The 13,855-nt window shown below is 37.1% G+C and overlaps 1 protein-coding gene across 2 annotated transcripts in view; it reads left to right on the forward strand.

Annotated features, from left to right (window-relative positions):
* Positions 1-13,855, forward strand: part of DPP10 (dipeptidyl peptidase like 10) — a 618,096-nt gene that overhangs the window by 392,676 nt on the left and 211,565 nt on the right. Inside the window, exon 6 of one of the 2 annotated variants that reach the window (XM_040645663.1) lies at positions 11,971-11,983. The exons of the other annotated variant lie outside the window; for it this stretch is intronic. Within the exon in view, the coding sequence (XP_040501597.1) occupies positions 11,971-11,983 (13 nt within the window). The remainder of the gene's footprint in view (positions 1-11,970; positions 11,984-13,855) is intronic. 2 annotated transcript variants of the gene reach the window in all.

Raw genomic sequence — 13,855 nt, forward strand, 5'->3', positions numbered from 1 at the left:
GATTTTTTAACGGAAAAGCAGCTAGGAAAGGTGGTACATCTGTTCACTAGATTCATCCCTGTCTAGAAAGATATCACAAAAGTCAGAGTTAAAAGCACGGGATGTGAATGCCAGCCAGTGCTGACTTCCTGAGCTAGTTCTCAAGCAGGTTTCTGCTTGCCTGGCGAGAATCTGGTATATGTGTTCCTACAGCAGAATTCTGACCCCACAGAAATTTTGTCCATTACGACTTTGGAAGATAGAAAGTGATAAAAGGCATGTCAGGCAAAAAGAAGAAAGAATGAGCTTTTCATTTTCTTCTTTCGCCTCGATTGGACGTGGTCAGTGGCAATCTAGTGTGTCTTTAACCATCTCAGGTTGCGATGACTCTTAAGTAGTCTGTGATTCCAAATTATCTGAAAGTGGGAAAGAAGAAGAGTTGTGAGAAGCAAAATCAAAGATTCACAGAAAACTTTAAAAATTAAAGCCTGAACTTGATTAATGAGATGATGTTAGCTCAGATGAAGTACTCTTGTGGCTTTACCCTGATCTCTTTCATCTTGTCAATGACTTGGATACTAATGTCAAAGAAGGTGTACTTATCATGTTTGTAGATGGCATAATTCTGGGAGACTTGGCCAGCATATTTGGAAAATGATACAAGTTAAATATATCTCAAAGTGTAGGAAATTAGATGTTTTCTCACAAAAAGGAATAAAAGCTCACATTTAGTAAAAGGAAACCAATGAAAGCAAACATATTTATACAGATCCGTAGGGAGAGGAGCTATTTAAACAACTGTCTATGTGGAAAAAAAAAAAAAAAACAAAACATGAACACTTCAATTGATTACCTATCATACATTATCAGTCAATAACATAATGTGGCTGTTAAAAAAACATTCTCAAGTCATTTTGGTAGCATGTTTAGAAGTAATGTGTAAAAATACGATCAGATAAAGCTTTCATTTCACTCTATATTTCTTACATACTTTAGCATTTGTTACAACTTAATATCATCAATTCATTTCTTTAATGTGTATCTTTCCCACTAGATTGTGAGCTCCACATCGCACGTCTTTTATTCATTAATACATGTTCAACCTGTGCCTCATATAGTATACTAGTCCGTGCCCCAGATATATGTTCACAGTGTCTGATAAATGGTATATGAGGACACTTTGATGGGAGTAATACAGCAAAGCTGGTGCCTGGGTGTGTATATCATATATTGCAACCCAGGAAACAAGCCCCATATCCTGTGGAAATCATTCAGAGATTTAACTTCAATATATTTAACTATTCTAAAGCTTAAAGATATCCCAAAATGGAGTAGCCTGGACTTCTAGTTAAACATGGTGGAATAAAACCAAATCGTATGAGGGTACAGGAGCTTACTAAACAGGGAGAAAGTGATAGTCTCTATCCTGAATCATAAGATACCTCCTGCTTCTTTTCCCAGCTGAGATCCAGAAAGCCTGCCTGCTAACTCTACTGTCTCACAAAGGAATTTGGAGGGCTCTTATCTGAGAATGGAACAGTCCAAGAGAAAAGATTCACAGATGGTGCCACACAGTGATCCCAAGTAAAATGACCATCTGATCGATCTACAAGGAGGATCATCATTCCTCAAACTATGTCCATGATAAGAAGTTCCAATCAGCTTTTAGTGTCTCTTTCTTAAATGTGAATAGATCAGTGATGATCAGATAGTGTGAAGAAGGTTATTTCAACATGAAAGAAACGATAATAAGCAAACTAGAGAAAGAAAACATGAAAGTAACAGAGACAGTGTGGGGAATATAAGAAGAAAAGAGTATCATTAATATCCACAAATAAAGTTCAAAATATCTTCAGTTAATGGGAAAATGCTATGTTAAGGAATGTTTGGAAGAGGGAAAAAAAAGTGTTGGAAATTTCAAATAACTCCGATGGATACAATTTTTTAAGTTAATACAAATTTTATTAGATGAAATTTAAGATACTGAAAAAGAACAAAGATTTGGATATATAATACAAAGGGAGAAATTAAAACAAATAGAAGACCAATCCATGTAGGTCAATGTAAATTCCAGAAAGATCACAGAGAAAATGGAAAAGAAACTATTTCTAAAATAATTTTTAGAACTTTCTACATTTGAAGGATATGTGTTTCTAGACTGCGTACTAATAGCAGTGGATGGGGGGGTGGAGCATACATTCATACAAGGACACATTAAGAAACTCCAGAATGCAGAAGAAAAAGAGAAGATTCTAAAATTATATAGAGAAGAACCAAGAGATTTGTCAGTACAGAGGATGGAATATCAGAAGTTTTCTCAATGGCAGTGTTACATGTTACAAGGCATTGGGAAGCACCCTCAAAATACAGAGGGGAAATTATTCCCAAGGTACAGATCCATACCTTGACGATACAGAATAATGTTAGAATGGAGACATTTCCAGATATACAAGATCTCAAAACAACAACTTTCTCAGGAAACTACTAGATAATGTTTCAGGGGGGGAAAATGTATGAAAATCACAAAGAAAGAAGACCTGAGATTAGTATCCAGAAGTTAGAGGATCCATCAAAGGAGACATGAAAAGGGAATTATTAGGATGATAGTGGAGAGACTCTCAGGATGGCATTTAGAATCACAATAATGGTGGGCTGTCATGTAGATGTGACCAAGTTAAAAATAAGTAAAAATAAAATAGTAAATAAATAATAAATAAGCAAGCACTCTGATAGAACACCAGAGCCTACTGTTATATTTGCAATCCATGTGGAGAGTTTGGGAATAAATGAGCTTTCATTACATAGAATACTAAGAAAAAAAAACTGTTGTTTTGTTTTGTTTTAGATTTTATTTATTAATTTGTCAGACAGAGCATGCACAAGCAGAAGGAGTGGCAGGCAGAGGGAGAAGTAGGCTCCCTGCTGAGGAAGAATCCCGATGCGCGACTGGATCCCAGGATCCCGGGATCGTGACCTGAGCAGAAGGCAGACTCTTAACTGACTGAGCCACCTGGGCATCCCGAAAAAACTGTCTTAAAGAAAGAATTATTTACTTTAGTGGAACCAAAAATGATTCACATTTAAAAAAAAATGTAATGGCTCAGCTCTGAATAATATTTATATAATAATTAATAGTGAAACTAAATATTTACCTACTAAAAAATTATAATATACGTACATTGAATGGATGGACAGATGGGGAATGAGTGGTTGTTGGTGGGGATAAGAGTGGATATATGAGGGCTACATCCTCCTTTTTGTTCATGGGAAGTCAATAGAGAATATATAAAATTTTAAAATTGAGAAAACACTGTGTAATATTTATCGATTGTTGTATGACCAGCGATCCACCAATTTAGTAGCTTAAAACAATATTAAAGATTTGTTATCTCATGTGGTTTCTGCGGATCAGAAATATGAGAGTAGCTTAACTGGGTAGATGGGGTCTCTCATGAGATTAGAGGTAAAATGTTAGCCATGGCTGCAGTCGCTCAGGGTTGACTGGTACTCAAGGATCACTCATGAATCACTCACTCAGATGGCAGGCAGATGGGTCGCTTCCTTAGGGCCATTTAAGACTCAGGTTGTAGCAGCTGCCTTTCCACAGGGTGAGTGGTTCAAGAGAGAGCCCACAGCAGAGGAAATGTCTTCTTTGACTAGTCTTAGAAGTCACAGATTATGTTCACAATTATAGTATTAGTTGCTGAGATTAACTCTAATTCATGGAGTGAGAAGACTTGACATGGGTAAGAATACCAGGAGAAAAACATCATGGGGGCTGTCTCGGAGACTAGTTACCATGAGCAGTGTGCATGCCCGTGTGTGTGTGGGGGGGAGTGTACACGGGTGAACACACACTTACTATGAAGTGAATCCTAGAACTATTTCCGGTACAGCTAACAAAGAGCTACGTGAGTGGGGATCTTAGTATTTGAAAAAGAATATGTTTTGGATCTATCCCTGTGAATGAAACTACATGTCTTGGATCTTTGCTTCCTAAAGTGCTTGTAAATGGTTAGCATCTTAATTGCTGAAAGAGAGCTTGAGTTACCCGAGGACCAGCTATGCCCCCTTTAAATCCTCATTGTCTGCTCCCTGGCACCACGACCATGGCGCAAAGAGGATAGGAATGCTTGGAATTGGCTGCTTTGTAGTCATATCTTCAAGAGTCCTGTAAAATTGCAAGTACTGTGTCGGATGGTAAAGAAAAGCTAAGAGCAAAAAATAGATGGATAAAAAAAAAAAAGAGAAAAACAATAGTGACCAAAATGAATATCTTTAGAACGCATACTTCTTAGTAGAACATCGATATTTCTAGGCATGTCAGGAAATGAATCCAACCACTTGACAATGGTTGAAAATTGGTATCTTAAGACATCGGTCTTTTTGTCTACATATCTATATTACATCAGATCGATATGGCTTACATTCTCACAGTGAAGAGGAAATAGAATTTTAATAAAAGCTGGATTGTGTGACTAATATTCTTGAATTGTAGTGCATAAAAAACCTTCATGCAGGAAATGAAAGAGAAAAAAAAAATAACCAAGATCCTAACTTTTTAGTAGGGGAATGAAATGTAAAATGATTATAGAAAATAGATCATTTTCAAATTAGTATTCTGCACTTCAGGGGAAGAGCGTATTTTTCTCCTGCATAAATTATGTGGGAGCACATTTCAAAAACCCAATCTTAATCTAAGCAATGAACATTTCAAAAAGTAAATTAATATCTTCAAGGGGATGAAATATAGCATCTTGGGGAGCCGACTCCAGCACCACAGTAATTATGGCTTTGCGAACATTTCCGCAAAAAGCCTGATCCCGAAACTGTTTTTCCTGCCCTCCCAGCCTTGTTGACGACAGAAGTTAGTGTCTGTTCTCGGCTTTGAATACAAAGCTGACCTATTTTATTTTTCTTCCTTGAATGAAACTCCTTTATAACAATATGACTTTTAAGTTCTTCAAATGAATATGTATGGTCTCAGATTTCTCTCGTGCTTCCACTCTTGTGGCTTACAGATAGGGGAATATCACAGAATGATTGAATTTTAGGATCAAACTTTAGACTCATGTTGCTGAGGCCATATCATAAGCCGGGGGGTGTGGGGAAGAGGGCAGCCCATAACCTTTAAAAAGCACTGTTCTTGGAGTCAGAAGCCCTGTATTATTAGCCTGGCTACTTATTAGGGGGGTTGCCTCTAGAGCCTTGAGTCTATCATTTCACTTTTAGGAGACTTCTTTTTTTTAAAACTTGGAAAATGAAAATACTGAACTTGGTGGCCTCTGAGATCTCTTGGTGGCTCTAACATTACTCAAGGCCGAATGGAGAGGTAAGGTTTGAACCAAGTCTAGAACACATCTCTCTTGACTCTCAGTTTGGTATCTTAACAGATATTAGATGAATGATTTTTCGGTTTCTTGCCCTCCTGCCTCCCTCCCTTCCTTCCTTCCTTTATTATTTTTTTTATAATACGGTTAAGAACGTTTAACATGAAAACAAAAACAAAAACATTTACCATGAGATCTACCCTTTTAAATATTCAAGTGTACACTATGTTATTTTTGACTGTGAGTATAATATGTCCAGAAGATTCATTAGAATTTGTTCATCTTAAGTCACTGAAACTTTATGCCTATTGATTAATAATAATTAACTTCCCATTTCCCCCACCCTCCAGCCTCTAGCAATCACCATTCCTCACACTGATTCTGTGAATTTGACTATTTTAGATACTGCATATAAGTGGAATCATGCAGTATTTGTCTTTATGTGACTGGCTGCTTTCACTTAGCATGATGTCCTCAAGGTTCACCATGTTGTCACATACAGCAAACGTCCCTTCTTTTTTTAAGGCTGAAATCTATTCTGTTGTTTTTATGTCCATTTTTCCCATCAGTGGACATTGCAGTTGTCTCCACATCTTGGCTATCATGAATAGTGAGTGCTGCAGTGAACATGGGAGTGCTTATATCTCTCTGAGATCCTAATTTCAATTATTTTGGAGAACTACCCAGAGTTAGGATTGCTGAATGATATGGTGGAGGAAATGTAACCATTCAGAATACATTTTTAACCATATGAGGTACATTTACAATATGGCAGGAACATGATTTCCACCTGTGTCACTTCCCTCTGGCCCTCATCATATACAGGCATAGTGGGACATGTGTCTAGTCAAAATCCATAGTCCTATATTCCAGTCAACTTCTAACTATGTGCTTGCCTTGACCTCTTCTTAATATGACCAAATTAATGTTTTAATAAAGCATGAAATAATCCAAACAAAATCTCATTTACAAAAATAAGACCCAGTACTGTAGGCCTTTGGTGACTATTTGCCAGGATTTTGTCCTTTGGACCAAAGGTGGAATGTCATTCCGGAAATCAAGAGTGTTTGATTAGAATACAGCCTTGCTTTAGTTTAGTGTGATGATTACCCTTGTGAGTTTCTAGGTAACTATTTGCAGGGTTATTTTACAACATGGTTTGGCTAAATGACCTCAATCCTGAAGTTTGTATTTGTGTGTGTGTGAAGTCCACTAGAAACTGCATCATTATAGCGGTAATTTCATTTACACATTTCTTCCATACACGTAGTGAAGCAACATGTATCTTTCAAGTTCACATCAAAAACTTCTAATTGGTGGTATCTTCTGCCAAAATATAGCAAGTGGGAAGCGTGTTTTGCCGTCGGAAAAACCTAGATTGGAATCTCATTTCTGCATAATTGCTGTGATCCTGGAAAATTACTAATGTCTCTGAGCTTCAGTTTCCTCCTCTGTAAAGTCAGTCTAACCATGTTTCTCTTATGAAGTTGTGTGTGTTGATATTTATTTTAAATATATATGTGAGCTTCAGTGAACTTATGAAGTAGAGAGATTGGTATGCCTAGGACAGTTAGATGCATTAAAAATGCAGAGCACAAGTGTCTTGGTTTTCATTTGGGTTTTTTTGTTTGTTTGTTTGTTTGTTTTTTACCACTTCCATCACTTTCCACTCAATCACAGTAAAAATATCACAACTGTTAATTTTAAGAATAATCTCTCCACTCGGCAGAGTTGATAAATCAATTGTATAAAATGGGACATAAAGCAAAGAATGAGTTTCTTTTTCTTTTAATGACTATAACCATGAATGTTACATGACTTTTATAGTTTGCTGATGAGAGAAAGCGTATTTAGCCAAGAGCTCAAGGAATTATATTCTCATAGTGTTTTGTGGTTTGTTTCTGTAACTTGCGGCTGGAGTGATTTCTAGGAAAGCCAGATGCTTGGATGCTATTTTTATATAGATAGAAAGGAAATCTCTCCATTTACTGGAAGTTTCTGCCATGGTATTTTCCAATTTGGTGGGTGACCAGGTGGGAGTCTCATATTCATCAATGAAGCTCAGGAAATTCCAATGTTTGGCCCAGTGTTTAATAAACACTCAGGGCATATTTGAAGGCACAATGCATCTATGGTTTCTGACTTCTATATGCTGATAAAGTATCTTTTGGTCCTTGCTGTATAGCAACTCTTACGTTATTCTATCATCAGATCAGTTCTGTGCCTCAGTGTCCATGAGTTCTTTATGGATAAGTGCTTCCAGCTTGTTTATCTAATATGATTCCTGCCTTTCCATGATATAAAATCTGCACTGCGATTTCAAGGCACCCATGCACAGAGCGGGCTCAATCTTCCAGTGTTCTCCTCTCTCCCTTCCAGTTCAATTCCCTGACACAAGCCTCCATCTTCAGAGACTCTTCTTCTGACAGCTTGACCAAATGCTAAGATACATCCCCTCTCTGAGTCTCTTCAACGCTGAGCACCAATACATCACTGTGTCATTTGCATTCATTCCCACAAGAGCAGACTTTGAGGCATGGATTTGGGTAGAAGTAGATTATTTGGGAAATGAGCTTAAGGAACCCCAGTTAGAAACTGGGACAGGGAAGGATAGGAACGTTGTCAAGGGTACATTGTCAAGCATGTTAGCATTGGAGAAACCAGAATTTAATCCTTTTTGAGAAGCCATGGTAAATTGTATAAAACACATGCTTCACAGTTATTGCCCTGTCTGCCCAGAGGACACACAGGGGTGGAATCATTCAAGATTTAAAGGTGACTCTAGGGGTGCCTGGGTGGCTCAGTTGGTTAAGCGTCTGCCTTGGGCTCAGGTCATGATCTCAGGGTCCTGAGATTGAGCCTTGTGTTGGGCTCCCTGTGTGATGGGGAGTCTGATTCTCCCTTTCCCTCTGCCACTCCCCCCGCCACCCGTTCATGCTCTCTTGCTATCTCTCTCTCTCTCTTTCAAATAAAGAAATAAAATCTTTAAAAAATAAAAAAATAAAGGTGACCCCAGGGACATTCGTTACCAAGCACTTCTATGGACTGCTGAAGGGAAATTGAAGAAATCGTGGGGGCAGAGCAACAAAGGTATTATCAGGTAGAATTCAGGACATGCGCTGAGGTGTAAGGGTCAAAGAGAGATGAGCAGAGAACTGAAGTGTCTACTGTAATCATGTTTAAAACTTATTTCTTATGCAATTTTATAATTGGATATAACTTTGGAGATCAGTTCCCAGCTTATGTCTCTCAAAAATGTTGAGAGTATTTTAGGTGGGATAGTTCTGGGGTAGAGCTGTGAATTCACCTTGTAAGATCTGTCTTCTTACTGTAGTCAGGCACAGTTAGTCTGCCTGCAAGAATCACCCTGGACTGCTGGTTAAAATTTTCTCTGAAGTCCACTATTTTATAGGACTAGGTATTCTGTCTTGGAGACGTGAAGTGACTTGCTTAAAGGCACTTGACAACCAGAGTACAAGTTTCCCAAATGCCCATGAAGTAAGCACAGAGATTTGGCACCTGGGTAGCAGTGAATGCCGGATACCTATGCATTTAAAATGCTTGCATGGATAATAAATATTAAATGATTGTGTAGACTAGTCAAATAGCCCTATAATTCCCTGTTTCTGAATTTGTCACCTCCTTTATCATGTATAAATAATTATTGTATGTACCCAGAGGTGGAGAAAAAGAAATGATCCATGTAAAATTATTGCAAGTCAGCAAAAATATTTGCATATATATATATTTGGAACTACCCTGTTACTGTGACCAGTGAAGGTTACACGGTACCTGCTGTAATCCTAAGATGCCATCACAAACAAAATACTTAGTAGCTGAGTAGCTTCATGTCTTCAGCCATCGGTGCTGAGTGTCGTCCGGCTGAGTGAGTGGGTAATCTTTGTGTTCAGGGATTCTTAATTAGATGGTATCTAGTTGGGAAAAGACAAAAAGTAAAATACTGAGAATGAGTGCCTCTTAAAAGAGCTCATCCTTCTTCTCTTAAATTCCAAAGATATTTTCCCCTCCTCTGGGCTTCTTATATTCTCTGTCTCTTCTATAGACAGATGCTTTCAGAATCCCACTGGTTCTGAGAAGAAGTGATAATCTCTTGGATCTGTGAAAAGTTTTAAAAAACGGCCAAGAGCCAGTAAGATAAAGAAGTTAACCCTAAAATTGGCTGGAAAAAAAATAGGAATAAATAAAATTTTAAAAGAGCAATTGAGAACATGTCAGAAACAAAAAGTAAATAAAAGTAAAAAATTAAGTAACTCTGAGGTGAAACAAAGACAAAAAATGGGAATAAGAATTTAAACTTTGAAAAATGTCATCGGTATTTTGATCGGGATGGCATTGAAAGTGTAGATTGCTCTGGGTAGCATAGACATTTTAACTATGTTTATTCTTCCGATTCATGAGCATGGAATATTTTTCTATCTTTTTGTGTCTTCTTCAATGTCTTTCAGGAGTGATTTGTAGTTTCTAGAATATAGATCCTTTACCTCTCTGGTTACGTTGATTCCGAGATAACATATGATTTTTGGTGCTATTGTAAATGGAATTGATTCCCTAATTGCTCTCTGTAAAAAGGAATAAACTGAATTTGAAATTTTTGGCAAGTATTGAAATTTATAAAGCCTACCAAGAAAGAAATGCAAAAGTAAAATACTTAATAGTAAGACAGTAGTCAGAAAACTGGTTATATTTCTTTTATACCTGAAAATTTGCTGGCCAACTGTAATATATATTAATTCAGTCAATTTAAACATGTGGATGGATACATATACACATGCACTTTATAAATTTTTATTTATTTATTTATTTAAATTCTAGTTAGTTAACATATGGTGCATTATTGGTTTCTGGGTAATTCAGTGATTCATTACTTATATACAACAACACCCAGTGCTCATCACAATAAGTGCCCTCCTTAATGCCAATCACCCATCCAGCCCATCCCCCACCCACCTCCCTCCATGAGGAGTTTGTTCTCTACAGTTAAGAGTCTTTCATGATTTGTTTCCCTCTCTCTCTCCTTTTTACCCCTCCCAAATATTCATCCATTTTGTTTCTTAAATTCCACTTATGAGTGAGAGCATATGATATTTGTCTTTCTCTGATTTATTTCACTTAGCATCATACCCTCTCGCTCCATCCATGTTGCTACAAATGGCAAGATTTCACTCTTTTTGATGGCTGGGTAATATTCCATTATGTACATATACACCGCATCTTCTTTATCCATTTATCTGTCGATGGACATATTTGGGCTCTCTCCAAAGTTTGACTATTGTTTATAATCTCATGCACTTAAAAAAAAAATTCAGGTTGTTTTGCCTTTAAGATAGAAGCATATGTTTTGGGGGGATAAAAAAGTTTATCTTATCCGATTGATGGAATATAAATTCTAGTATGGCATGGAGTTATATGCTGCATCACACTTGACTCCACAGGCTAGGCAAATACAACTTTTGATCATAAGGTCGCAGAATTACAAAATAAATGTATTCTCAAGTTGCTGCAGTTATCTTTAAAAAAAGAAACCCAAGCAAGAGGATAATTGTTAAAGAGAAAGGGCAGAGCAACATATTTTAAAATATATAAATAAAAGATTAAAACAGTTCATTTCAGGGGCGCCTGGGTGGCTCAGTCGTTAAGCGTCTGCCTTTGGCTCAGGGCGTGATCCCAGAGTTCTGGGATTGAGCCCTGCATCAGGCTCCCTGCTCTGCTGGGAGCCTGCTTCTTCCTCTCCCACTCCCCCTGCTTGTGTTCCCTCTCTAGCTGGCTTTCTCTCTCTGTGTCAAATAAATAAATACAATCTTTAAAAGAATTAAAAAAATAAAAAATAAATAAAACAGTTCATTTCATATTAAACAAAAATCTAGAAACCAGTGTTTCAAACTGGGAAGTTACATCTGTTTAAGATCATTGAAATTTATAGGGATTGAGAAAAGTAATGCCAAACCTAATATTTTGGACAAATAAAAGAGTCAATGATTTAACATGGAATTTGGAATTTCATCCTGAACTCCCATTCCTTTTTCTTTCCAGAGGGAATTGGAATGGAAATTATGTTGAAGAATTAAGTTTGATAATACATTTTTGAAAAAGTAATGTTGTGAGTATTAATTAAATAGAGGTCAGACATGTATGGGATTAGTCTGAGTTGTTAAACTGGCCATTTCAAAAATTAGAGCTCTCTCCTTTCTGATATAGGGCCTGTGAAGTTTTTAGCAATTCTAAATTATTTAGACCTGCTTAAATTTGATGAGTTGTGATTTAGATAAAATAGGAAAGTAACTTCATTTGTTAAGACTATGTAAATCAGCTTTGGGATACCAAACCAGGATACCCAGCTTCATTTCATCATACCTGTGCTAAGATAGCTTTGAAGCTCATATTCTGGGCAACATAGTGTATTATCCTAGGGAATAGAAATGAGCAACGGTGATCATGAAAATATTCTTCTGCACATAAAGCAAATATCCATTGTGTGGTAATTGTGTGCTAAGTACGTTATCTGTGTATTACCTCATTTAATTCTCATAAATATATGTGTTAGATACTGTTATACTTTTTTTCATTTTCCCAGTGAGATAACTGAGTCACAGAGAATCAAGCATGATGACTTTGGTTAGTCAGCTGGTAGGTAAGGGACCAGCTTCACCTCTTCAGTGTCCCTGCTCTAACTGAAGGGAATATAGACATTCTGATCGGCACAAATATATTTCAGTCTTGAAGCAAACAAACAAACAAGTAACAACAAAACCTTTCCTAGTGTTAAATCGGCAGTTATCCATCTACAAATATATATACATAAATATATATGTATTTATTTGTGTGTGTGTGTGTCACAAATTGTAGTGTTACTGCACGTTATCTATCTTTCTTTCTTTCTTTCTTTCTTTCTTTCTTTCTTTCTTTCTTTCTTTCTTTCTTTCTTTCTTTCTTTCTTTCTTTCTTTCGTCTCTTTGTAGCATTTGACAAAGTTGGTCACGATCTCTCTCTGGACCCCACTATTCCCTTATCTTCCCGGATAACTACATCCTTTTGGCTGGCCTCTTATCCCTCTGGTAGTTACTTTTCTGACTCCTTTAGAGACCTTTCTTCTGCCTTTCCTAACAACATTGGTGTTTTCCAGTGTCTTATTTTTATACTGCATATTCTCCTTGGGCATTTGCCCATGTTCAACCACCGTCCCATGCTACAGACTCCAGACCAGACTGCTCCAGAATTTTTGTCTCTTACACCAACCATCTGCTGGACATCACCATTAAAAGTCTGATGTACATACTAAGAAGTTTATATACATGTAATAAATTATATTTCCATAAACCTGTTCTTATACCTAGTCACCTACGCTAGAACCCAGAAAGTCCTAATTGACCCTCCCACTTTTTCATATGCCCCAGTATTAAACTTAATGATCCAGTCTTCATTCATTTTTTTCAAATGTCCAACAGTTATTTGCATATGAAATGTGTTTAATATAGTCATGATGGATTTAGTGCATAACACCTGAGAGCAAAACCAAATGCTTACTATGGTATATCATACAAGTGTCTATATATACACAGATTAAATTCTTTATATACATACTTTTAAATATGTGTATATTGGGAATTTTTCCAGGTGCTGGGATCTAGTTATAGACATGACTGAGGCTTATATGCTTGTTGAGGAGTTGGGATTGAGGAGGCAATAAATCTGTAAAGAGATGAACATGTTTTCTACTTAGAATGAGTGTTTTAAAGAAAACATACAACAGTCAGTGGATAGAGTGAACAGAGGCGAACATTTTATCTAGAATGTACATTGAGTGAAATGTATCAGTTAAGTAAACTTTGCTGTAAATTACCACTGAGGCTGTTGGAAGCCATAAAAGCCTTATCTGCAGAGGAGATACTTAGGGTTATGAATGAGGAAACCAGGGGATTATTGGGGAGTTGGAGAAAGAGCATTATATGCTGCGGGAAGAGCAAATTCAAAGGTCCTGAGGAATGGACAAGTTGGCACATCTGTTGGTTTCACTTACTGTAAGATTTGCTCCCTGAAATATATCTCTGTCCACTACCACTGGTCTTACCAGGTACTCTAGGCTCTGATTTTTCTTTCTGTAGATCCACTATTCACTGTGGAGCCAGAGTCCTCATTTATCTAACATACAAATCTGACAGTTGTGTGATTTCAGTGCTTCAAACTTTCTAGGATTCCTGTGTACAACTGTGCACCACAAAACGTCACGGGCTATCATTCATTTCAACTGTGATATAAACAGAACTCCCTGCAGTTGTATGCCATCGTGGCCCCAAATTACATGCCATCAATAGTGAGGGGGAAGTGTAAATTCTTTATGGCATTCTGTTTTCTTCTCAATCTTCAGTGTACCTTTTCTTGCAGTCCTATTTCTCACAACGTCCTATCGCTACCTTTATGCTACATTATGACGTCTCATATTTCTGCATGTCTAGTATCCGTCCTTCTCTCTGTAAGGACTTCTTTGTTAGGTCAGCTCCTGTTCATTCTTTGAACTAAACATTAGCTCC

This window comes from Ursus maritimus, unplaced genomic scaffold (assembly GCF_017311325.1).
Source record: "Ursus maritimus isolate PB19 unplaced genomic scaffold, ASM1731132v1 scaffold_1, whole genome shotgun sequence".
NCBI lineage: Eukaryota > Metazoa > Chordata > Mammalia > Carnivora > Ursidae > Ursus > Ursus maritimus.